Source organism: Gopherus evgoodei, chromosome 23, assembly GCF_007399415.2.
Source record: "Gopherus evgoodei ecotype Sinaloan lineage chromosome 23, rGopEvg1_v1.p, whole genome shotgun sequence".
Taxonomy (NCBI): Eukaryota; Metazoa; Chordata; order Testudines; family Testudinidae; genus Gopherus; species Gopherus evgoodei.
The window spans coordinates 15,049,273-15,075,974 of record NC_044344.1 but is presented as its reverse complement, the minus strand read 5'-3'; the positions used below and the strand labels follow the sequence as shown (position 1 = coordinate 15,075,974).

The following is a 26,702-nucleotide window of genomic DNA, read 5'->3' as shown; positions in this document are numbered from 1 at the left end:
GAAAGGGTCATTCTAAACTGCAGTGTGCTGCGGCAGCTCTCCCATGGGACATGTAACATTTTCATTAGCAGTCTAGAGAGGAAATAAACAAGGTAACAAAATATGCAGGTGACTCATGGGAGGTATAGTTCGGATACCTCATGCTCCCATGCTCCTCTATGGGGAAGGCTCCCCGGCTGGACTACACCATCCATGATGCACTACAGCCTTCCAGTTGTTTGAATGGTTGCAGTGCCTCTTGGGAGTCACATGACTGTAGTGCATCAAGGGAAATAAAGTCTAGCCAGGGATCCTGGCTCACCTAAGTGAATAGGGGCAAGAAGCATTCTGTTCTGTGCTAGTCGCATAGGTCCTACAACGCCCATGAGGCACTGGGGGAGTTCAGAGGACATGGATTAATGTTGATCATAGCCAAAATGAATTTCTGCCACTGGGGCAAGGCAGCCAAGGGGGATAGGGAAGGGAAGAACAGAACAATACGGAGCAGTCTCTGAAGCCATGTATGTGATGCCAACCACAGCTCTCCATGTGGGGAAAGTGCGGAGAGTGGGAAGTGCTGGGGGCTGCTGGAAGGGAATTTTTTCTACTTGTGTTTGGAGCAGCTGGGGTATTCTAGTGTCCCACGTTCAGAAGCTGTTCCAAGCATTGGCTGGAGCAATGGCTGTGATGGAGGCATCTGTTGTCAGTCTCAGCAGCCTGGCTCATGCATCTCCTTTGCCTTTCTGGATCCCTTCACAGGCATTTGGAACAATTTGTATACCGCACCATGTAGCTTGACCGGGCTAGTTCCCGTGGCAAATGGCTCATATGTGGGAGCATGGGTGAGCTTAGCTCTGTCCCAGCTCTTCTGATCCCCCTCTGCTTCCTTCCTTTCCCACACTTTCTGAACTCCAGTTTAGCCCCAGTGGGAGACTGGGGCATGTTAGTTCCACAGTGCAACGTGGCCACATCGGCTGGCTACTGTCTACCTTCTTCGCTGCCGTGTCCAGTGAACCAACGCAGAGCAGCTGGCGTATCTCACCCCCGGTGGATAGAATACCCAGTATGAGCGATGGCTGAAACGTTTGGGGCGATAAGTTGCCACCTGCACCCCTTGGCTCCAGAATCTCCGTCTCATCTGTGATTGACTGAGTGCACTGACACTTGCTAGTGACCTTGGGGGAGATTAGCGCTACAGTGCATATGCCAATTGCACACAAGATACCCCTTCATATCAGGTCCTTATCGTGGGGTCTCTGGTTGCTGTGTAGAATGTACAGGTCTGTAGATGTGTCTCTACCTACCACATGGCCACTCAGCACATTGGATAAAACTGGCTGTTGAAGCTGGAAAGACAGATTAAAATAGGAGGATCCCTGGAGATTTGCTAAGATTTTTCTCTTCTTAGCTAACCCACTGAAGGTTGCAGAGTGCCTTCTGGGAGCCCAGCCAAGTCAAGATTCAGAGTCAGTTCTACTGGGTGAAAACTATTTGGAATCCAGGTTTTGAACTGGAGTGAACTTTGTCCTAAAAGCTCTTCAGAGTAAGTGGAGCCAGAAATATTTGAGATAAACAGAATTCCGGGAGCCCAGGTTTCTGCTGGTCTAATTATGACAAAGGGCATTTGTCAGGGATTTCAGTGGGGTTGGTAGCCCAGGGACAGGACCGGGGCAATGAGAAGCATTCAGAGATTTTGTATAGAGCTGGGTGGGAAATGGCTTTTCCGTCCTGCAAGATCTTGTGAGCTTTTGGAAGTGTTTCAGTTCTGAATTGGAACAAAAAGCAGAATCTTGACAAATTTTGCACATGGATCATCCTAAAAAGAATCCGGACAAGGTCAAATGAAATGTGTCATTTCGCTCATTTCGAATGTTTCCATTTTTTTTACTTTTTTTCACCTTTTTTTAGTGTAAATTAACTAAAATTGCAAGCTGACAACTTTTTTAAACTGGGAAACCAAGGTTTTTTACTTGAAATTATCAAAACGTGACATTTTGACACTTCCAAATGTTTGTTTGTTTTTTCAAAAAAATATTCTAAGTGGGAGATTCAGCCAAACTAGCCCTTTCTCACCAACAGTTTCGCTTTTGTCAAATCAGCATTTTTCCAATGAAAATAATGTTTCTTTAGAAAATTCCCAACCAGCTGGTGTTTGGGGACTTGGGAAATGCTCGAGAAACACAGCTCATCAAAAGTGGCAACTCCTTTGCTGGGGTGAGCCCTCTCCATATGATCAGCACACCCACGGGCTGTAACACAGCTCTCCCCCTGCACCACCATTGCTGGGACAAGCTCTCTGATGCAAGCCACACCAGGAATTGTGCTGCTTCCTTCCTTTGATTCTGCAGCTTTTGGCTTCCTGATTCTTACTTGTAACATCTCACCTGACGCAGAAGTGGGTGGCCACTTTGATTTAAACTGAAAAAGTCTGATCCTGTAGCTGCCTGCGGGGACAACAGAGAGGGTCTTTGAATGAGCTGGTCAATACACAGAAAAAGAACATGGCAAACCGCAAGGGCGTTTCATGGTGGTTTTCGTTTTGTAGAGTTCCCAGCAGTTTTGTGGGTTCCCACATTTTTTGCAACAAATTTTTATTGCAGTTTTTATCTGCAACATAAAAATCATTTGCAAATATCAGTATCCACTTCCATCATGTTGTTGATTAAAAACAAAAGTGAATAAAAATATCCTGAGAAAATTCACCAAGAACTTTTTATTTAAGATGACACTTTTTGGTGAAAATATTCATTTTAAAAATTGCCATTTTTGGACTAACAAACTCCTGTTTCCAAAAGTTTCAATCACCCCCACTCCCTGATCCCCCCGGGCGTAATGCAGCTCAGTGGTTCTCAACCACCAGGGGTACATTTATCCCCGGGGGTACGCAGAGGTCTTCCAGAGGGTACATTAACTTATCTAAATATTTGCCTAGTTTTACAACATGAAAAGCACTAGCGAAGTCAGTACAAACTAAAATTTCATACAGACAATGATGTGTTCATATTGCTCTATATACTATACACTGACATGTAAGTGCAATATTTATATTCCAATCGCTTTTATAATTGCATGGTAAAAAGGAGAAAGTCAGCAATATTTCAGTAAGAGTGTGCTGTGACACTTGTATTTTTATGTCTCACTTTGTAAGCAAGTAGTTTTGAAGTGAGGTGAAACTTGGGGGTACACCATACAGATCAGACTCCTGAAGGGGGTGCAGTAGTCTGGAAAGGTGGAGAGCCACTGGTGCAGCCCACTCATCCAGACCCACTCCTCAAGCCCTGCCTTCGGAAGGCAAGACCCCACGGCGCACCCCAGCAGGGCTCCTCACCGCCCACCTGCCATGCCCAGGCATAGAATTGTGGTATGTTTAGATCTCAAGTGCTACACCAGCACTGCGAGAGCTTTGCTACAATAGTGTAGCCACTTGCTACGGAGACAGAAGGGGTTTGGCCATCACTGTAGTTAGTCCACCTCCTTGAGAGACGGTAGCAAGGTCAAGGGAGGAGTTCTTCCATTGACCTCGCAGTGTCTACCTCAGGGCTTAGGTTGGCTTTAACTGCGTCTCTCAGAATTGCACTAACCCAGCCCTGCCCAGCCTGTGCTGTAACCACGCCCGTCCCTGCCCAAGATGAGGCCTCTATTGCTCCCTGGAAGCACTTGGTCTCCAATGTGTGAAGCCGTTTGTTGCTGGTGCATTAGCCACTCCCAGCATTCGGGATGTCTCCTGTTTGTGACTCTGTCTCTGGTGCCTGCTGGAGCCCTGGGCTGAGTCTGTCTCCGTTCCTGCTTTCCACAGAAGCCGCTGTCCAGTGACAGCACATCATCCATGTGCAGCACTGTGGATTACAAGGCGCCAGAGGTGGAGGCAGAGGAGGCTGCAGACCAGGCTGCTGAGAGCCAGGGGCCTGAGGAGTGCTTCACTGAGGGTAAGGGAGCCGTGCAGTGACCCTGTAGAGAGAGGCACCGGGGGAGCAGGAGGGTGGAGGGTTACCCTGTCCTGGTATGATCCCAGAGCACCAGGTATGCCTGCAAAACGCAGCACAACTGCCCTGAAACCAACAAAGAATGGGCCAAGGGTAGAGAACTAGCCCTGCAGTGATAGACTCCAGGAGTTCAGTCTAGTTAGATTAACAAAGGGACAGATCAGGGGTGACTTGATCACTGTCTATAAGTACCTGCCTAGGGAACAAATATTTCATCATGGGCTCTTCAGTGTAGCAGAGAAAGGTCTAACATGGTTAGATCCCACCCCGAACTCACAGAGCCCCCATGGGATTTCAATGCCTTGGGATCCCAACACCCATGGGATCCCATCCCAAATTCACACAGCCCCCAGGGATCCCAACCCCCCTGAGATCCCACCCCCCTGAAGGAATCCCACCCCAAAAATCACAGAGCCCCCATGGGATTTCAATGCCTTGGGATCCCAACACCCATGGGATCCCATCCCAAATTCACACAGCCCCCAGGGATCCCAACCCCCCTGAGATCCCACCCCCCTGAAGGAATCCCACCCCAAACTCACATGGCAACTCACAAGCACAATGCTTCCCAGATTGAGACAGGCCCCTGGTCCAAAGGGTGCCAGCCCCCTCCATTGATAGTTTTCCCAGGGGTGGAGGGTGCAGCATGGCCAGCGCTAACCAGGGCTGGTGGTGGGAGGCAGGGGCCCTGCAGCAGGTCAGGAATTATACATGGACCAGGTCAAAGAAGAGCATTTGGGAAGGCAAGGCCTGGAGGGAGAAAGGCAAAGGGGAAGTGGGGGTGAGGGGCTGTTGTTGGGGACAGAGAAAGAAAGAGGGAAGAAAAGGAGGGGCTGGTGTTAAGGAGCAGAAAGGAGAGGCATAAGAGGGAGTGGCGTGAGGAAAGAACTAGTGTTAGGGAGGGGCGGGGGGCATGCAGAGGAGGGGTCTGAGGGGCTGATGCAGGGGAGGGGTCAGGGACCAGTGTAGGGGAAGGGTGGGGGGCTTGTGCAGGAGAGGGGTCAAGGGGGCTGGTGCAGATGAGGGGTGGGTGGCGGGGGCTGGTGTAGGGGAGAGGTCAGAGGAGCAGCCAGGAGGGCCGGTGTAGGGGAGCAGCAGGGGTGTGATGAGATGTATGGTTTTGGGCCGTATGCCCCAGAGGAGGTGCTCCCCCAGGCGAGGGCAGGCGGCAATGCCACAGCATCCTGACACAGGTGAGCAGCTTGACACCCTGGCCTAGTCCATCCCGCTAGGCAGGTTCCTGGCAGATGAGTCGAATTCATCTGTCTCCAGGGTGGACCGGCTCTGCCCTTCCAGGCCCAGCTTGCCCTGGTGTGTGGCCACCCAGGCCTGGCAGAGCAGCACCTGGCTGGCTCGCTGCACCGGAAGACGACTCTGCCACCTGCAGCTCCCCAGAGGGGGTGCTGGCCCTGTGTCTGCATGTGCCATGCCGTGGCTCAGGACCTAACAGGTGCCTCTCTGCTCCCCCCACCCATCCCAGCTTGCGTGCGGCGCTTTCCTTTCCTCTATGTCGACATCACAACCAACAAAGGGAAGATCTGGTGGAACCTTCGGAAAACCTGTTTCAAGATCGTCGAGCACAACTGGTTCGAGACCTTTATCGTCTTCATGATCCTCCTCAGTAGCGGAGCGCTGGTGAGTCACAGGTTTGGGTCCCTCGCCAAAGCCCCCATGTGCCCTGCACCAAGCCCCCTGGATTGTGGGACCCCGGAATGGCAGGCTGCATGCAGGCTTTGTGGCAGCACCAGATACTCCTGAAAAGGAGGTGAATTGGATATGAAGCTAAAGGATCAGCATTCAGTGCTTTGGGCACCTGGCCAGGTGGGGGAGGCAGTTTGGGGCTGTGGGCTAAGCACCACAGCTGGGGATGTTTTGCTTTGATCAGTGGCAAAATACTTAATGTTGAACAGTATGTAACCCCTTCTGCCCCTCTGAGCTGGCAGCAACAAGGGCCAGGTTCAGTATCCAGGGGTTTCGTTTCAATAACACAATGCATAACCGGCTCGAGCCCCCACCCAGTGACCTAGGACACTTACATACCACACCCTCCTGGGCGCCTCTAGGAGGTGATACTTCCCCTCTCGCAAGCACGGAGTCTGAGTGTAGCAAAATCTTTTTAATAAAGGAAGGAAACAATGCGGCATCCCATTGGAGAAACACCACAAACAGGATTATAACACAAACCATAAACAAAACCCACCTCCAAGTACATTTGGCAATGTCCTTTCCCCTTTAGGGTCTTAAGTCCAATTACCCCAAAGTCTAACAACCCAAAAGTCTCTGGTCAGTGCCACCCCAGAATTCAAGAGTTTATCTGCCGAGTTTTACCCCCCCTAGCCTGGGTGGAAGGGGCGGGGGGAAGAGTCCACACAGGGTGTTAGGGGGCACCTTACGTGGGCCAGGGCCAACTGCTCCACCTCTCCATGAAGTTCTGCTGCAGCCTTCACCACTACCCGCCCCACCACACCAGCTGTGCCGCTCCTCCAGCTGTCCATGCAAACCACTTCACTCTGCTCACTGCTCCATGAGCTGCTCCAATCACAGCTGCTTCAACACACTGCAAACCACTCTGCTCTGCCAGCTGCTTAACAATAGGTCTTCAGGCTCCCCCACAGGTTAACACAGCATTCAGTGATTTCAGCTCTTAGTAGGGGAGCTCTCATGTTGGTGCACCATTGGCTCAACATGAATTCAGCTCAGCAGTCTTTAGCTGGACTCCTAATAGAATCAAAATTAGCTCTACTCTTCAACAGTGGAGAGAGAAGAATGTGCAATTGGTGTTCTAGGCCCTCCCAAGGGGCCCATACCATCAGGTACACACACCAGTCCCCAACCTTTTCCTCTCTCTATGGGGGTTTTGGAACCCATGTCCCATGTTTAGCAAGTACCACCCAACTGAGGTTGAGTCATCTCTGTCACAAAGCAGTCCCACAGCTCCCTATTCACACAATTAGGGTGACAAACTTTTTTTTTCTCTGCCCCAATAACAAAGAAATTGGGGATCCCAGAGCTGTTAAAATAACCATCCCAGTCTGCTGTGGGCTTATGCTAAGTGCAGGGTGGATGCCAATGCAAATCTTTCCCCAGTCTTTGAAATTCTTGGAATTCTTTCCACATTCCCTACAATTCACCACCAGATGTCAGGGTAGCACTCATCCTGACTCTGCTTACATCTTCCCCCCAGCCGAAAATTTGTTGTCCTGACAAATCACATTCCCTACTATACCAACTCACTAGTCCCCTCCAAAGGGCCTCAGATAGCCCACTTTAGCTTCCACAAACCTGTGTGCTAAATGTATTGGCTCCTCACTAGTCACCCCAAGTGCATCATAAGTTAACCATTTCACTGGTCTTATTACCCTGTCTCGCCTATTGAGAGTCTCTGTTGCTATGGTAGGGGGGACATCCTCTTGAGTGACGGATGGGGAGGTTTCCTGTGAGTTCTCCTCGGATACTGGCTTAGGCCCCTGCATTGCTACTTCTAACAGTGGAGGGTCGAAGGTGCTCAGGACATCCTCCATCTGTATGTCGCCACTGTCCAATAACCTGTGTATGTCATCACACAGGGGTTCCACCAGTGGCTCAGGAGTGTCAGGAATGGGCCTAAATACTTCTGCCATAGGGTTTAGGGTGGAAGAGGAGGTACTCTCTTTTGATTCAGCTGATTGAGACTGGAATCTTGTCTTCATCCCAGGATACACCATGGTTGCGTCTTCCTCCTCGAACTCACTGTCAGATGTGCTGAGTAGGGGTAAACTAGCTGCAGAAGGCCGGCTGTCCATGTTGGAGGGCGGCTTCGGTACAGTACCTTTGTTCTGCCCAGTTGCCTGGTTGTGGCCCATCTCATAAGGGCTGCCTACCAATTCCCCCACAGGAAGCAAAAGGTTTCTATGCACGGTTTTGGTCTGCCCTGGACCCTCTTCAGGTTTGACTTGGTAGACCGGCAGGTCTCCTAGCTTTTCCATCACCAAGTAAGGTATTGCCTTCCATCTGTCAGCTATTTTGTGTTTGCCAGCAATACCCAAATTTCGCAGCAGAACTCTGTCCCCTGGCTGGAGCTCTTGCAGACGCACCCTAGCATCATATCGATGTTTGTTGCATTCTGCGTTCTTCCGAGCTGCAGATGTAGATAAGTGATAAGCATCCTGCAGCCTCCCTCCTAGTTGGAATACATATTGCTGATGGGCTTCATAGCTATCGCCATCCTCTGATACACCAAAGCACAGATCTATGGGTAATCTTGGTTCTCGCCCAAACATCAAGAGATATGGGGTGACCCCTGTAGCAGTGTTCTTTGTGGCGTTGTAGGCGTGTACCAGAAATGCAACATGCTGGCTCCAGGTTGCCTTCTGCTCTGGCCACAAAGTCCCTAACATATCTAATAGGGTTCGGTTGAACCTCTCTGGCTGAGGGTCACCTTGTGGGTGATAAGGTGTTGTCCTCGACTTTAATTCCTGCTATCCTCAGCACCTTCTTCAGAAGGTGACTCTCAAAGTCTCGTCCCTGATCTGAGTGTATCCGGGCTGGGAATCCATAAACTGAGAAATATTTTTCCCACAGTACTCGAGCGACAGTGGTGGCCCTCTGATCACGTGTGGGATACACCTGCGCATATCGCGTATAATGGTCAGTCACCACTAGAATGTTCCCAATATTCCTCTTGTCCACTTCTAAAGATAAGAAATCAATGCAAACCAGCTCCAGAGGTTTGTTGCTGGTGATGTTCTTCAGATATGCAGCCCTCGTGGGCAGAGTTTTCCTTTGAACACATCGCGCGCAGGTCTCACATTTCCTGCGAACATCTTCAGCCATCCGGGGCCAATAGAATCTACTGCGGATAAGTTCCAGGGTCCTCTCCATCCCTAAATGTCCAAAGTCATCATGCAGGGCCCTCATGGCCAGGGCTCTGTACTCTTTCGGCAGCACTAGTTGATTCCGTTGCTTTTGCAGAGGGTCTGTGGTCGTGCGGTGTAGCACTCCCTGAATCAGTTTTAGTTTGGTCCATTCTCTCAATAGTAGTTTGCCTTCTGGGATAGGTGGGACAACTGTAGCTGGGCCTCGCCCCTCTCTTTTGGCAAGTAGTGTATCACGAATGTCAATATCTTGCAGCTGGGCTTCCTGCCAGTCAGCCGCATTGAGCATGGGCAAGGGAGATTGGTCCAAAGCAGTATAGTTCACTGAAGCAGAAGGCACGCATTCAGGGGGTAGGCCCAAAGTTTCAGCAACACATCCATGAAGGCTCTCATGGGCCTCCGGCTCTCGGCGACTTACACTGCAAATAGCTCTCACTCCATCCATGGGTATCACAGCAAGTCCTGGTGCCTGTGGTTGCCTGGACAATGCATCTGCATCTACATTGCTTCTCCCTGATCGGTATTGAATGCTGAAGTCATAGCTAGCCAAAGCGGCCACCTATCTTTGCCCTGTAGCATCCAGTTTAGCACTTGTTAACACATAAGTCAGTGGGTTGTTGTCTGTCCACACCTGGAACTGAGCCCCATACAAGTAGTCTCGAAATTTCTCAGTGATGGCCCATTTCAAGGCCAAGAGCTCCAGCTTGTGGGTGGGATAGCGGTTTTCACTATCAGACAGTCCTCGGCTGGCAAAGGCTACAGGTTTACACTTGCCTTCCACCTCCTGGTACAGTACTGCCCCCAGACCCTCCAAACTGGCATCAGTGTGCAGGATAAATGGCATGCTTGGGTCAGCAAAGACTAGGACTGGGGCATGAGTTAGGCAAGTAATGATTTCTTGAAAAGCCCTTTCACATTTCTCATCCCACTGTGGCCCAAAGGGTTCGAAGGGGCCATAGTGCCTCTGCACGGAAGGCCCTTTATTCTTGGTCTTAGATTTGTTCTTACTGGACTGATATCCCCTGGTAAGATCATTGAGGGGTTTTACAATTGTAGCATAGTTTTTCACAAATCTGCGGTAGTAGCCACTAAACCCAAGGAAGGTCTTGAGTTCTCTGTAGTTGCTTGGACGTGGCCATGTAGTGAGTGCTTCTGTTTTATCAGGATCAGTACTCACACCCTCTTGGGACACGATGTCACCCACATACTTCACCGAGGTCCTGCAGAACTGGCATTTGTCAATTGAAAGCTTCAAACCATAATCCTTCAACCTATCAAGCACTTTAAGAAGTCTTTCTTCATGCTCCTCCAAAGTTCTTCCAAACACAATTAGGTCATCCAAATAAACTAACACCTGCAGTAAATTCATGTCTCCCACAACTTTCTCCATAAGACGTTGAAATGTGGCAGGTGCTCCAGAAATCCCTTGGGGCATACATTCAAACTGATAAAACCCTAATGGGCAGATGAAGGCTGTCTTCTCCTTATCTTCTTCACCCAGAGGGATCTGGTAGTATCCACTCTGAAGATCCAACACAGAACCACTGGCTTCCCGGCAAACAGTCTAAGGCATCTTGAATTCGAGGCATTGTGTACTGGTCAACCACAGTACGGTGGTTTAGGTTGTGGTAGTCAATACACATCCGGATTTTCCCATTCTTTTTAGGGACCACCACAATGGGTGAGGCGTATGAGCTGCGGGACTCTGTAATGATGCCATTTGCAGCTAGCTCTTGAAGATGTTGTCACACAGTTTCCATCTCGGAGAGAGCAAGCCTCATAGATCTCTCTGAAAGGTTGAGAGTCATGTAGTCTGATGTTGTGCTCTACTTCTTTTGCACATTCCACATCCCACTCATGCAATGAGAACACCTTGGATCTTTCACAAAGTTTCCTCCTCAGGCGATCTTTCCACTCCTCAGACAATGGTGAATCTCCAAAGTCAAACTTTGCTGGGTCTATTGTTGGCACTTGAGTCTCACACTGGGGTTTTACAATTGATTCAAGCTCAAAGAGGTCTGCTATCTTTTGTCCTTGCCTCACAACAACATCTCTACTTGTTTCATTAGTAATCAGTATAGTCACCTTTTCCTGGGCTTCAGCAGGTAGGGTTATGACTCCACTGGGGACCAGCACTCCTTCCGGGAGCTCTCCTTCAGCCGGCTGCTCTATCATTGCTAATGCCCCTTTACTGCCTTTCAGCCTGGTACTCATGACAAGTACTTCTTGCTCCGTCCTTGCAGGCACTACTAAGGGGGTTGTACCCATGTACTTCAGTGCCCCAATCGGTAGCTCAGATGTCTCCTTTTTAGTGCTCTCAGTTTTCCTATAGGCGTCAGCACAAAGCATATGGATCATCAGGGTACTCAGGTACTGGTCCCCAGCCCGTTGTCTGCAGTAATCCGCGAGCACCTTGAAGAGGCTGGAGTTGGTCCCTATCAGCACAGACACATCAGAGGTCCCTTTCGGGTCAGGGCATATTAAGGCAGCGGTGTCCACCTCTTGCTTTACCCCAGCAACCTCCTCTGGGAATTCCAGGTGCACTATGACATACCCTTGATGGGGGTATTCATCCATGCTGAGCCCACACAGACCAATGCCAGTCAGTGGCTGTATGGGCAGGTGCCTAAGCATCTGTTGGTAGAATGACTGAAATATAATAGTCACTTGAGATCCAGTGTCAAGCCCGGCTTTACACTCCGCCCCTTCAATCCTCACCATGACCTCTGCTCGAGGCCCTATCAGTCCTGCAGGGATCCCAGCTGGTTGGTCTCTTCTGGGGGAATCTTCAAATCCTCTAGGCCTAGGTGGTCTCTGTCCCCGGACCTTCTGACAGCTACTGGATCTCTTCCAACTAATCCTCAGCTTTTCATACACTAAGGAGGGGTTCTCTTCCTTATGGCAGTTAGCAGCACTGTGCCCATCCTGACCACACCGGTAGCAAAAGAATTGTCCTTTCCCCATTCGGCGAGGTGGGACGGTGACTCTAGATACTGACTTCTCTATCATCACAGTCTGAGGCTCCTTATTCCTGGAAATCTTAGCTCGGTCAATGATGCTTTGCAGCTCAGCTATCCGTTCTGTCAGGACCTGCATTTGTTGGGCAAGTTCCTCTGTGGTGCTCACCATCAGTACGCTGGCCATTGGCGGTGGCGTCGTGCTGGCTGGTTCCAATGTTTGGGCTTCCCAACACTCGCTGGCTGCCTGCCTTTCTTCCTCTTCCCTGACCTCCTTTATCAGCTGGGAGTAACTTGGGGGATGTTCCTGCCGTTCTCTCAGTCGGAGATGAAGTAGGATTGGGTTCCGATACTGAGTCCCTCTTACAACTTGAGCCAGTCTGGTCTGATCCATCTGCTCAGCAGTCACTGCTTCCCTCATAACAGCTCTCTGAAGTAGTCTCTCCAGCCTCTGTATATAGGCTGAAATTTTCTCACCCCTTTGCTGTCAGGAATTAAATAATTTACAGTAACTGTCCTCAGGGCCCTCTACACTCCCAAAGGTATTATCAAGGGCCTCTAGGCAGTCCTTCACACTGACCTCAGGGTCAATGAGCTTCAGGGTGCGAATTACATCTAATGCTGGGCCACTAAGGCTCTCTATTAGACATCTTCGCTTTTCTACATCGGGTACGGCCCACTCCCGCAGCATTTCAGTAGTATGCTCCAACCAGGGTTCAAACTCCTCTTCCCCAGCAGATAACCTTAACTTACAACAAGAGTTTGATGTAGCATAGGCCAACACAATCTTTTCCAATATATGCCCCAGTGCTTTTGCCCAATCATAGGCTGCATCTGCCGCCCCTGAGCTAGAAGCTGTTGAGCCAGGGCTCAACAAACCCGACATATTAGCCATTATACAAACAGTAATTTCCTCAAAATATAAACACAATTATTTCCCAATCCCGTGGAACACTCAACAGGTGCTTGCGAGGAGTACTGACCCAGGGATCCTGGACAAGCCCCCAAAAATATAACCCTTCTGCCCCTCTGAGTTGGCAGCAACAAGGGCTGGGTTCAGTATCCAGGGGTTCCGTTTTAATAACACAATGCATAACTGGCTCGAGCCTCCACCCAGTGACCTGGGACACTTACATACCACACCCTCCTGGGTGCCTCTAGGAGGCAATACTTCCCCTCTCGCAAGCACGGAGTCTGAGTATAGCAAAATCTTTTTAATAAAGGAAGGAAACAAACAATGCGGCATCCAATTGGAGAAACACCACAAATAGGATTATAACACAAACCATAAACAAAACCCATCTCCAAGTACATTTGGCAATGTCCTTTCCCCTTTAGGGTCTTAAGTCCAATTACCCCAAAGTCCAGCAACCCAAAAGTCTCTGGTCAGTGCCACCCCAGAATTCAAGAGTTTATCTGCCAAGTTTTACCCCCCCTAGCCTGGGTGGAAAGGGGGGGGAAGAGTCCACACAGGGTGTTAAGGGGCACCTTACGTAGGCCAGGGCCAACTGCTCCACCTCTCCGTGAAGTTCTGCTGCAGCCTTCACCACAACCCACTCCACCACACCAGCTGTGCCGCTCCTCCAGCCATCCCTGCAAACCACTTCACTCTGCTCACTGTTCCATGGGCTGCTCCAACCACAGCTGCTTCAACACACTGCAAACCACTCCGCTCTGCCAGCTGCTTAACAATAGGTCTTCAGGCTCCCCTACAGGTTAACACAGCATTCAGTAATTTCAACTCTTAGTAGGGGAGCCCTGGTGTTGGTGCACCATTGGCTCAACATAAATTCAGCTCAGCAGTCTTTAGCTGGACTCCTAACGGAACCAAAATTAGCTCTACTCTTCAACAGTGGAGAGAGGAGAATGTGCAATTGGTGTTCCAGGCCCTCCCAAGGGACCCATACCATCAGGTACACACACCAGTCACGTCACGTCACGTCACGTCACGTCACGTCACGTCACCCCCACCCCCACCCCCACCCCCTCTCCCTCTCCCTCTCCCTCTCTCTCTTCATGGGGTTTTGGAACCCATGTCCCATGTTTAGCAAGTACCACTCAACTGAGGTTGAGTCATCTCTGTCACAAAGCAGTCCCACAGCTCCCCATTCACACAATTAGGGTGACAAACTTTTTTTTTCTCTGCCCCAATAACAAAGAAATTGGGGATCCCAGAGCTGTTAAAATAACCATCCCAGTCTGCTGTGGGCTTATGCTAAGTGGAGGGTGGATGCCAATGTAAATCTTTCCCCATTCTTTGAAATTCTTGGAATTCTTTTCACATTCCCTACAATTCACCACCAGATGTCAGGGTAGCACTCATCCTGACTCTGCTTACAAGTAAAATGCCATCACTACGTTTCAGGCCAGTAAGCCTGACTTCAGTAACTGGCAAACTATAGTACACACACACACGAACATGACTTTTCCCCAACAGATCAACATGGTTTTTGTAAAGGGAAATCATGCCTCACCAATCTACTAGAATTCTTTGAGGGGTCAACAAGCATGTGGACAAAGAGGATCCAGTGGATATAGTGTACTAGATTTTCAGAAAGCCTTTGACAAGGTCCTTCACCAAAGGCTCTCAAGCAAAGTAAGCTGTCATAGGATAAGAGGGAAAGTTCTCTCATAAATTGGTAACTGGTTAAAAGGTAGGGAACAAAGGGTAGGTCAGTTTTTAGAATGGAGAGAGGTAAATAGTGGTGTCCCCCAGGGGTCTGTACTGGGCCCAGTCCTATTCAACATATTCATAAATGATCTGGAAAAAGGGGTAAACAGTGAGGTGGCAAAATTTGCAGATGATACAAAATTATTCAAAATAGTTAAGTCCCAAGCAGACTGTGAATAGCTACAAAAGGATCTCACAAAACTGGGTGACTGGGCAACAAAATGGGAGATGAAATTCAATGTTGATAAATGCAAAGTAATGCACATTGGAAAACATAATTCCAACTATACATATACAATGATGGGGTCTAAATGAATTGTTACTACTCAAGAGAGAGATCTTAGAGTCATTGTGGATAGTTCTCTGAAAACCTCCACTCAATGCGCAGTGGCAGTCAAAAAAGTGAACAGAATGTTGGGAATCATTAAGAAAGGGATAGATAATAAGACAGAAAATATCATATTGTCTCTATATAAATCCATGGTATGTCCACATCTTGAATACTGCGTGCAGATGTGGTCGCCCCATCTCAAAAAAAGATATATTGGACTTGGAAAAGGTTCAGAAAAGGGCAACAAAAATGATTAGGGGTATGTATGAGGAGAGATTAATAAGACTGGGACTTTTCAGCTTCGAAAAGAAACGACTAAGGGGAGATATGATTGCGGTCTATAAAATCATGAGTGGTGTGGAGAAAGTAAATAAGGAAGTGTCATTTACTCCTTCTCATAATACAAGAACTAGGGGTCACCAAATGAAGTAAATAGGGCAGCAGGTTTAAAACAAACAAAAGAAAGTATTTTTTCACACAACGCACAGTCAACCTGTAGAACTCTTTGCCAGAGGATGTTGTGACGGCAAAGACTATAACAGGGAGGACAGGTCCATCAATGGCTATTAGCCAGGATGGGCAGGGAGAGTGTCCCTAGCCTCTGTTTGCCAGAAGCTGGGAGTGGGCTACAGGGGATGGATCACTTGATGATTACCTGTTCTGTTCATTCCCTCTGGGGCACCTGGCATTGGCCGCTGTTGAAAAACAGGACACTGGGCTAGATGGACCTTTGGTCTGACCCAGAGTGGCCAGTCTTATGTTCAGTATTAATGATTCATTTAGATGAATAAATGAGATTGTTCACAACTCCCGCACACTCTGGGAAACTTCATTTAATTTGTTCCTATTTGGAAGGGATTTCTGTAATCCCCAAAGATTTGCAACCTCGATTATAAAAGCCTCGAATGGCCCCAAAATTGGCCATTCCTAGGGACCCTTCCTCTCCACTGCCCCAGGGCCCTGCTCTTTGAAAGATGGTGTCAGAGCCAAATCACAGCTTTTGCAAATCCATCCCCCTAGCATGTTTTAGATGACTGTGGGTCTGCTCGGATGGCTGGGCTGCAGGGCATATAGTCCATTCTCCCTTGGTAAATACCACCCACTCTTCAACATTGCCAAAGAACTTTTTCGTAATGGTGGCTTGATTTTATGGGGATGGTTTTATCACTTTTCATCAGCTATGTGGCCCTGGCTGTCAGGGGACACCCATTAGACAAGATTATTGTATTGATTGGTTTAGCATTAGCAGCTGATTGCTTTGCTATCCTAGTGCTTGAGTGATAGTTTTGAAGTTGGTCGGACAATAAGTCATGGATCAGCTTGTTTTTGGTTCCCCTTTAAATATTTGGACTGAATACATCTGGGCTAAAAATCAGTCCTTGTTTGCATTCCTGAGACTTTCCTCCCTGCAACTCTGGGGGTAACATTTTCATGTGTCTAAGTGACTTAGGGGCCCAAGTCCAATTTTCAGAAGTGATTTAGGCACTTAGGAGTGCCACTGTCAATGGACATAGGCTCCAAGGGCTCAGAATTTCAGAGGTATTTAGGTGCCTAATCATGCAAATAGGCACACAGTGGGATTTTCAAATGCCCTCTGTGCCTATCTCCCATTGATTTCATTGGCACCTTTGGGTGCCCTACTACCTTTCAAAGTCCTGCACTAAGTGTCTGTACTTTTTAAAATGGGCTTTTGGCTCCTAAGTCACTGAAGTGCTTTGGAAATTTTTGCCCTTTAAAACCACCAGAGCCCTTTAAATGTAGCAAAAGGAGAAAGGCCTCAATCCAGCTGCTGCTCTCCTGTCCCACTATAGCCGTGAATTCCTCTGCTGGGAGCCCATCTCACGGAAGCCCGACTCATCTAGCTCTGCACCTCTTCTAGGCTTTTGAAGACATCTACATTGAGCAGCGGAAGGTGATCCGCACGATCCTGGAGCACGCTGACAAGGTCTTCTCCTACGTGTTTGTCCTCGAGATGCTACTCAAGTGGGTGGCATATGGTTTCAAGGTGTATTTCACCAACGCCTGGTGCTGGCTCGATTTTCTCATCGTGGATGTAAGTTGCTGCTCGAGCAATGGAGCAGGAAAGAGCATTTCCATGCTTTGGAGCTTTACATTAGCAATCAGCAGATATTTCTGCAGCAAACGGCAAAGGGATAGCTCTGGGGCACAGGAAATTCAGCATCTCTGGGTCAAGGGCCATTTGGGTCTGTGAATGCAGAATCTCTGCTCCATGCAGGCTCTAAAAGAGGCCGCAGCCCAAGCTGCTCCCACGCTGAGTGGGAGGGGGGACTGGGCTTGATGGGGTGCTCCCAGCAGCGTTCCATGGTGCAGTGTTCCAATGTGGTTCCAGCACATAGTGCTTTGACATGGCCCAGATCCATGTTTGGGGACCTGGCTGTGGGACAGGCGTCCAGAGAACAGGCAAATGCAGAGTGAGGGGCTATAGGGAGCACTGAAAACCATCCCATTTGAAAAGGATTTTCCACTCCAAGAGTTACACTCACAACACTGAACTGCCTTTTACCCCAACACTGATCCCCTTGAACCCCCAAACCCCAGCACTGACCCCTCTTCTCCCCACTAACCCCAGCACTGACCCCTCTTCTCCCCACTAACCCCAGCACTGACCCCCTTCTACTCCCTACCCCAGCACTGATCCCCCCTTCTCCACCCAACCCAGCACTGACCCCTCTTCTCCCCACTAACCCCCGCACTGACCCCCTTCTACTCCCTACCCCAGCACTGACCCCCCCTTCTCCACCCAAACCCCGCACTGACCCCTCTTCTCCCCACTAACCCCGCACTGACCCCCTTCTACTCCCTACCCCAGCACTGACCCCTCTTCTCCCCACTAACCCCCGCACTGACCCCCTTCTACTCCCAAACCCCACATTGACCCCTCTTCTACCCACTAACCCCGCACTGACCCCTCTTCTCCCCACTAACCCAGCACTGACCCCCCTTCTACTCCCTACCCCAGCACTGATCCCCCTTCTCCATCCAAACCCCGCACTGACCCCTCTTCTCCCCACTAACCCCAGCACTGACTCCCTTCTACTCCCTACCCCAGGACTGATCCCCCCTTCTCCACCCAAACCCCAGCACTGCCCCCTCTTCTCCCCACTAACCCCCTTCTACTCCCTACCCCAGCACTGACCCCTCTTCTCCCCACTAACCCCCACACTGACCCCCTTCTACTCCCAAACCCCACATTGACCCCTCTTCTCCCCACTAACCCCGCACTGACCCCTCTTCTCCCCACTAACCCCGCACTGACCCCCCTTCTACTCCTTACCCCAGCACTGATCCCCCCTTCTCCACCCAAACCCCAGCACTGCCCCCTCTTCTCCCCACTAACCCCCACACTGACCCCTCTTCTCCCCCCTAACTCCCGCACTGACCCCCTTCTACTCCCTACCCCAGCACTGACCCCCTTCTACTCCTCCCAAACACCGCACTGACCCTTCTTCTCCCCACTAACCCCGCACTGACCCCCTTCTACTCCCTACCCCAGCACTGACCCCTCTTCTCCCCACTAACCCCCGCACTGACCCCCTTCTACTCCCAAACCCCACATTGACCCCTCTTCTCCCCACTAACCTCGCACTGACCCCTCTTCTCCCCACTAACCCCAGCACTGACTCCCTTCTACTCCCTACCCCAGGACTGATCCCCCCTTCTCCACCCAAACCCCAGCACTGACCCCTCTTCTCCCCACTAACCCCCACACTGACCCCTCTTCTCCCCACTAACCCCCACACTGACCCCCTTCTACTCCCTACCCCAGCACTGACCCTTCTCCTCCCAAACACCGCACTGACCCTTCTTCTCCTCCCAAACACCACACTGACCCTTCTTCTCCCCACTAACCCCGCACTGACCCCCTTCTACACCCTACCCCAGCACTGATCCCCCCTTCTCCACCCAAATGCAGCACTGACCCCCCCCCTTGCATCCCCAGCACTGGCCCCCTCTTCTCCTCCCTACCCCAGCACTGCTCCCCCCTTCTCCCTCCAAATCCAGCACTGCTCCCCCCTTCTCCACCCAAATGCAGCACTGCTCCCTATTTCCCCCCAACCCCAGCACTGACCCCTCTTGCATCCCCCAAACCCCAGCACTGACCCCCCTTGCATCCCCCAAACCCCAGCACTGACCCCCCTTGCATCCCCCAAACCCCAGCACTGATCCCTGTGACAAAGTTCCTCCTCTACCTTGGTGGGTCCTGCGCTTATTGGCAGATTTGCTCATCTTGGTGATCTTCCCCACAGTCTAGGTCAGCTTCTCCTGTCTCTGATCAGGAGTTGGGAGGTTTGGGGGGAACCCAGTCCCACCCTCTACTTTGGGTTCCAGCCCAGAGCCCTGTGGATTGCAGCTGTCTATAGTGCCTCCTGTAACAGCTGCATGACAGTTACACCTCCCTGGGCTACTTCCCCATGGCCTCCTCCAAACACCTTTTTATCCTCACCACAGGTCCTTCCTCCTGGTCTCTGATAACGCTTGTACTCCTTAGTCCTCCAGCAGCACAGCCTCTCACTCTCAGCTCCTTGTGCCTCCTGCTCCTCACACACACTTCCTCTCCTCTGGCTTCCCCCCTCCCTGAGGGGAGTGAGCTCCTTTTTAAACCCAGGTGCCCTGATTAGCCTGCCTTGATTGGCTGCAAGTGATCTAATCAGTCTGTCTGCCTTAATTGGTTCTAGCAGCTTCCTGATTACTCTAGTGCAGCCCCTGCTCTGGTCACTCAGGGAACAGAAAACTACTCAGCCAGTGACCAGTATATTTGCCCTCTACCAGACTCCTGTACCACACTGGCCTGGGTCTGTCACACCCCCTTTCCCCCAAACCCAGAACTGACCCCCCCTTGCATGGCCAGCACTGGCCCCCCTTTCTCCCCCCAAACCCAGCACTGGCCCCCTTCTGCCCACAAAGCCCAGCACTGAAGCTGCACCTCTGGCCAGGGCTTGGACTGTGAAGCCCTCCCGAGGTGCCAGACCCTGGGCCGCGGCATCTGCAGAGCTCTTTAGCACGGCAGAGCAAGCCTGGGTCCGTCCGCCCCAGCTCAGAGGCTCATTGCCTGGCGTGGGCAGTGGGTATCAGAGGCGAGGTCTCCCCAAATGGGGCAAGAAATGGCGGCTGTGGGCCCACCGCCTGTGAAGCGCTGCTGCTGGAAGCGCCTGGAAGGGGCGGCACCACTGGTGCCAGGACCGTGGCCCTGCCTGCACTCTGCCCTGAGGCCTCACCCGTGCCGCACCTCTTCCTGCCCCTGCTCTGCCTCTCCCCCAGCCCTCCTGCCCACCGCTTCTGCCTCTTCAGGGGAGGAGGCAGAGAGACACGAGGGGCAGGGCCTTGGGGGAGGGGACAGTGAGCCATGAGCCGCGGGTGAGGCAGTCTTGGGGGTGGGGGCAGAGAGGAGAGAGCAGTGGGTGAGGTGGGGGCTCAGGAAAGGAGAGGAGCACGCAGCAGGCAGGGGGTCCTTTGGGGAGGAGAAGAGCAAGCGGCAGGTGGGGGAGCCGCAGGGGAGAAGGCTGAGTGGGAGGGGCCTCAGGGCGGAGCAGGAGGTGGGGCCATGGTCCAGGTGCCAATGGCCCCCCCACTTCTTGGGAGCTTCCAGCACTCACTCCCAGCCTCCCCCAACACAAGAGTCAGGCCCCAGCTAGGGTGCCCAGGCTGTGTAGATTGCCCCCAAGGGACTGGCCCACGGTCACCCAGGGCATGTGCAAAGAAGCAGGGTCCCCTGACCCCCCAGGCTCACACCGTAAACAGTGGGCTGAGCCTCTGAGCGCCAACCATCCTGGTGGGAAATGTCCATCGGGGATGGGGAATGAGGCACCGGCCCTGCAGGCGCAGGAACACCCATGGAAAAAAAGTAGTGGGTGCTCAGCACCTACCGGCAGCCCTTCCTCCCTGCCCCAGCACCTCCCACCTGCCAGCGGCCCTGCCGATCAGCTCCTCTCCCTCCCTGCCAGCACCTCCACCCCCCACAATCAGCTGTTCAGTGGCATGCAGGAGGCGCTGGGGGGGTAGGGAAGGAGCAGGGCAGGAAGAGGCGGGGGAGGGGGCAGAAGACGTGGGGTGGAAGCTTGGGGGGAGGAGTGGAGTGGGGGTGGGGCCTGGGGAAGAGCAGGAGTGGGAAGAGGTGGGGTGGGGACTTTGGGGAAGGGTGGAGTGGGGGTGGGGCCTGGGGCAGAGCAGGAATCAAGCACCCCCCTGGGAACAGAGGATGTCAACGCCTACGCAGGTTGCCATCTCCTCTGCAGCTGCCTTGGGTCTATCAGCGCCGCTGCTAACGGCTCTGGGTTTCTCCCAAGGTTTCCATTATCAGCTTGACAGCAAACTGGCTGGGCTATTCCGAACTGGGCGCCATCAAATCGCTGAGGACTCTGAGGGCTTTGCGACCACTGCGGGCTCTGTCAAGATTCGAAGGCATGAGGGTAGGTCCTTCGCCAGGTCTTCTGGCTAGGGCTGACTGACTGAGTCATAGGCACCTGGTAGACCCAGAACCGCTAGGTACTTCTCGTTGTGAGGGCCGAGGGAACCAATGTGTTGGACACAGAGCCAGCTATGCCCTGGCGCTTCTAGGAAGGGCTTTTCAGAGGAAATGGCTGCCCCGCATTGCCAAAGCCCAGCCTTCGGAAATTGGAGATCGGCCTAAAATCATGAGATTCTAAAACTAGTAACTTTGGCAAGTTCCTTTGCTGGTCTTTTGGGGTCACGTGTTGAAGGTTTTCTCTGCAATCACAAGGGCCAGACTCATTGCTTCTTTACTGAATGCCAAGAATGCTCATGAAATCACCAGATTCCAGGAGCTGAGACTTTAACAAGATCCTCAACTATCCTGAGACTCGCAATGAGTGGGCAACACTGGATCACTCCCTTACAGACCCAGCAATGGGGAGTGTGGAGTGCTCACAGAGGGCAGGGGACAGGACTTCCTGCCTGGCTTGTGGCTGCCTGCACAGAGCTGAGGGAAGGACGGGGTGGACACAGAGAGGCCAGGCCCCCAAATTGTATTCAGTAGACTCAGACTCGCTCTCCAGCTGGCGTTGGTGGTGCCTGGAGGTAACGCAGCCCACTGGGTGGATGTTCTCCTCTGGGCCTCACTCTTTGAAGCCTAGTTGCTCCAGTGAGGGACTTTAATGCCCTCAAAGTGCAGCCCTTGATTGCACCACACCTAGCCTGTACCTGGCCCACTGCCCACTCCTCTCTCCTCCACAGTGCCGGCCTAGAGCTTCGAAATGGAAGAGGAGGGGCAGGCCCAGGAGGCCATGGTACTAACCTGTGCCACCGTCCGTGCTACTTTGACTTTCCTGCTATTGGCACTCAGTGATCTAGCTACATCAAAGCCAGCGTGGATATGTCTACACATGCTGCAATCACACCTCTGACTGCAGTGTAGACAGTCCCTGACAATCCCATTCCAGCTAGACGAGGTCCCATCTCTCCTGGGCGGCGCATCCCGTGTGCTCCTCGGCTATGTGGAGTGGGGAGGCTCAAATCTGGCCGGGGGGGTGTGTGTGCTTCACACAGGAACTCCAGGTAACTGCACTGGCAGCACAATAACCTGTCCAGGTGGCTTTGAGGAGATGCATCTGCTCCCAGGCGTGGGGTACCTGTAATTCCATCCGAGCAGCAGAGCTAGCACCCAGCCACAGAACTGCCACTCGCAGTTGTTTCCCGCAGGCCAGCCCAGCCCCTCCCTCCCTCCCGTCCCGTTGCAGGTGGTGGTCAATGCCCTGCTGGGTGCCATCCCCTCCATTATGAACGTCCTGCTGGTCTGCTTGATCTTCTGGCTGATATTCAGCATCATGGGGGTGAACCTGTTTGCGGGGAAATACTACCGGTGCATCAACACCACTACGGATGAACGCTTTGACATCAGCGAGGTGAACAACAAAAGCGACTGCCTGGCGCTGCTCCACACCAACCAGGTGCGCTGGGTAAACGTCAAGGTCAACTTCGACAACGTGGGCTTGGGCTACCTGTCCCTGCTGCAGGTGGTAAGTACTCCGCCGCGCGGCAGCTCTTGGCCTGGGGTAACCCCAGGCTGGCACAGCTCCCCAGCCAGAGCAGCTGTCACATGCAGAGTGAGAGGCTCCCTTGCAGTCCCTAGGCACCGGGTTGCCAGGCTGTTTTATCATTATGTACCTGACAGTAGCATCTAGAGTCTTGACCAAGATCAGGGCTCTGCTGTGCTAGTGCAGAGTGAGCGACCGTCCCTCTCCCAAAGAGCTTACAGGAAAAATAGGACCAAATGATTAACCCCATTTTACAGAAGGGGGTGGGGGAAATGAGGCACAGAAAGGGAAAGGGACTTGCCCAAGATCACTCTCTCCAGGTCAGATTGGCACCTAGCTGATCAGTGCAGGTCAGTGCAGCCCTAGCTGATCACCAATCTGGTGCTCCGCTTCCCCTGCAGTCGTGTCATGCCATCTAATGCAGGAAACAAGACATGCACCCTCTTTTGTTCAGTCACAAACACCAAGCCCTCTCCAGCTCCTGGTGGAGTGACTGGTCCAACCCCCATGATTGCCAGAGACGCAGGATCAGCTGCTACAGGTTAACAGCTAGGCAGTGATCAGTTAGCTGTGTGTTGTACAAATGCAGCCCAGAAGCTAACTGGGAAGCCGAGGAGTCAGCTAGATTTCTGGTTAGCAAAGCTGGAGCTTGAGGCAGCTCCTGGCCCAGCTCAGTGGTTGACACCAGCCTGCCTCATTGCGTGACACTGCAGTTTTCCGGGCTCCCCAGTCACACGTAAAGCGCCATCTCCAGCGATCAGTGTCGCTTCTCCCCCCGAATGGAGTGTAGGTGGAGGGTTTGGTTGTTCCGCAGCAGGCTGCTTGGGAATTTTCTGACATGAGGATTTTTTGTCCAAATGCCGATTTGTCGAAGGAGAAACTTCCCCTGGAAATGTCTCGGTTTCAGCAACCCATTCACTGGGAAGGCTCCTCGCGTCTCGGCTGGAATCTCTGGTCCAAGCGGTAGAGGCTATGCTAGACCTTAGCGCACTTCTGAGGGATGCAGGAGCCCTTTGGGCTGCCTGAGTTAGGGCAGGAATTTAAGCCTGGTTATTCCACAGCCCAGGGGCCAGATGTTCAGCAGCCAACGTGCTGAGCTCCCCTGGGGACTGACTCCACTGCTCTGTGCTGTCCCGGCAGGCCACCTTCAAAGGCTGGATGGACATCATGTATGCGGCCGTGGACTCCCGCGAGGTGAGATGACACAGAGCGAGAAGCGACATGCCTGGTTTCACAGGGCATGCTGGGACAAGGAGCCCTGCCCTGCATGGTTCAGCATGGCCCTGGGGCTGGCTTAGGGCTTTGAGGGGCACTTTCTCTGTGCTCTGCCCCCTGGCACTGGCAGGCTGGTGAGGGGCAGAGGAGCTAGGAAGGGAGGGGTGGAGCTCTCACCCTGTCCCATAGCTGAGCAGTGAATCATGGGAACAGGACACAGCCTGGTGTTTCATTGATCTCACATTTTGCAGGCGCCACCCTCCCCCTTTGTCTTGCCAGTGGCCCCCAGAAACCAGCCCTCTCCAAAGTGCTCCAAGCTGACCCCAAACTATCAGATCTCCCCGTCTTTTCTGGGACAGAACCTGTCAGGGTCCGCTCCCCACTCTGAACTCTAGGGTACAGATGTGGGGACCCGCATGAAAGACCCTCTAAGCTTATCTCTACCAGCTTAGGTTAAAAACTTCCCCAAAACACAAATTCTTCCTTGTCCTTGGAACAGTATCACTGCCACCACCAAGTGAGTTAGACAAAGATTTAGGAAAAGAACCACTTGGAGTTCCTGTTTCCCCAGTATAGCCCCCCAAACCCCTTCACCCCCTTTCCTGGGGAGGCTTGAGAATAATATACCAACCAAATAGGTTAACAAAGTGGGCACAGACCAGCCCTTGGGTTTTTAGGACACTATAAACCAATCAGGTTCTTAAAAGCAGAACTTTATTATAAAGAAAAAGTAAAAGCAGCACTTCTGTAAAATCAGGATGGAAGGTAATTTTACAGGGTAATCAGATTCAAAACACAGAGAATTCCCCTGTAGGCAAAACTTTAAAGTTACAGAAAAAACAGGAATAAATTTCCCTCTTAGCCTAGGGAAAATTCACGAGCTAAAACAAAAGATACTCTAATGCATTTCCTTCCTAGGACTTACAGTTTGTAATCTTAGGCCTGGTCTACACTTGGGTTGACGTATCTTACTTCAACTTACCTCACGTCCTCACGGCACGGGGTCGACTCCCCCACGGCTCCCCCATCAGCTTCCGCCTCTCACTGAGCTGGAGTTCAGCACTCGACGGGAGAGCGATTGGGGATCAATTTATCGTGTCTACACTACATGTGATAAACCAATCCCCAATAGATTGATCGCTACCCGCTGATCCGGATCGGCGGGTAGTGTAGACATAGCCTTAGATGCTTAGTTCAGGTGTTGCTTTAGGAGCTGTATTTTCCCTGCCCTGGTTCCTCGTTGACACGGAGAGAACACTCAGAGAGACAAAACAAATCCTTCCCCCACCAACTTGAACGTATCTTCTCCCCTCATTGGTCCTTCTGGTCAGGTGCCAACCAGGTTATTTGAGCTTCTTAACCCTTGTGACAGACCCAGACCAGTGGGGTACAGGAGTCTGGTAGAGGGCAAATATACTGGTCACTGGGTGAGCAGTTTTCTGTTCCCTGAGTGACCAGAGCAGGGGCTGCACTAGAGTAATCAGGAACTTGCTAGAACCAATTGCGGCAGACAGACTGATTAGAACACCTGCAGCCAATCAAGGCAGGCTAATCAGAGCACCTGGGTTTAAAAAGGAGCTCACTCCAGTCAGGGAGGGGGGAGCCAGAGGAGAGGAAATGTGTGCGAGGAGCTGGGAGCAAGAGACACAAGGAGCTGAGACTGAGAGGGTGTGCTGCTGGAGGACTAAGGAGTACAAGCATTATCAGACACCAGGAGGAAGGTCTTGTGATGAGGATAAAGAAGGTGTTTGGAGGAGGTCATGGGGAAGTAGCCCAGGGAGGTGTAGCTGTCACACAGCTGTTACAAGAGGCACTATAGACAGCTGCAATCCATAGGGCCCTGGGCTGGAACCCGGAGTAGAGGGTGGGCCCAGGTTCCCCCCAAACCTCACAACTCCTGATCAGACACAGGAGGAGTTGATCCAGACTGTGGGGGAGATCACTGAGGTGAGCAAATCTGCCAATAAGTGCAGGACCCACCAAGGTAGAGGAGGAACTTTGTCACACCCGTTACAGGTAAAGGAGGGATTTTATGCTACCCATGTTTATGACAGAAGCTTTGTCCCCCCACCCTATGCCCCCACTTCTTTCCCGTAGCCAAGCCCTCCACTCCTCCCGTCCCGGGAGCTGCTCTTGACCTTCCCTCATGACATCTGCAGCCAGGGTCAGACTGACGTTCTGCGGCACAGTGCTTTTCAGAGCCTCTCCAAGGCAGGTGGAAGGTCCGGAGCAGCTCTCACCACAGGCTGGCTCCAGCTTCCAGCTTGGCCAGGGGGCAGGGCCTTGGGGCAAGAGGAGGAGCAGGGTGCGTTCTTTGTTCTTTGTGCCAGGGCCCCAATGTCGGGGTGGGGGGAGGCTGGGTTGTCAGCATCCCCAGTGACCTGCAGTGCAGCAGTGACCCCATGCCTGGGGGGGAGGGAGTGGACTGTGCCCTGCCACTCACGCGTCCCTTTCTCCTCACTCAGATCGAAGAACAGCCGCTGTATGAGACCAACCTCTACATGTACATCTACTTCGTCATCTTCATCATCTTCGGCGCCTTCTTCACCCTCAACCTCTTCATTGGCGTCATTATCGACAATTTCAACCAGCAAAAGAAAAAGATAAGTTATTTCCTGGCCCGCCTGGGCTCCTGGTATTCCCATAGCCCTGGAGATCCGGATGGGGCCATTGGGATCAGTTAGTCTGGCCTGGCTGCTGT

The 26,702-nt window shown here is 51.9% G+C and overlaps 1 protein-coding gene across 3 annotated transcripts in view; it reads left to right on the top strand.

Moving 5' to 3' along the window:
* Window positions 1-26,702, top strand: part of SCN4A (sodium voltage-gated channel alpha subunit 4) — a 176,736-nt gene that overhangs the window by 141,091 nt on the left and 8,943 nt on the right. For all 3 annotated transcript variants that reach the window (XM_030541361.1, XM_030541362.1, XM_030541363.1), the window contains exons 17-23: window positions 3,776-3,905; window positions 5,443-5,597; window positions 16,654-16,827; window positions 21,080-21,202; window positions 22,490-22,768; window positions 23,927-23,980; window positions 26,467-26,604. In XM_030541361.1, the coding sequence (XP_030397221.1) occupies window positions 3,776-3,905; window positions 5,443-5,597; window positions 16,654-16,827; window positions 21,080-21,202; window positions 22,490-22,768; window positions 23,927-23,980; window positions 26,467-26,604 (1,053 nt within the window). The remainder of the gene's footprint in view (window positions 1-3,775; window positions 3,906-5,442; window positions 5,598-16,653; window positions 16,828-21,079; window positions 21,203-22,489; window positions 22,769-23,926; window positions 23,981-26,466; window positions 26,605-26,702) is intronic.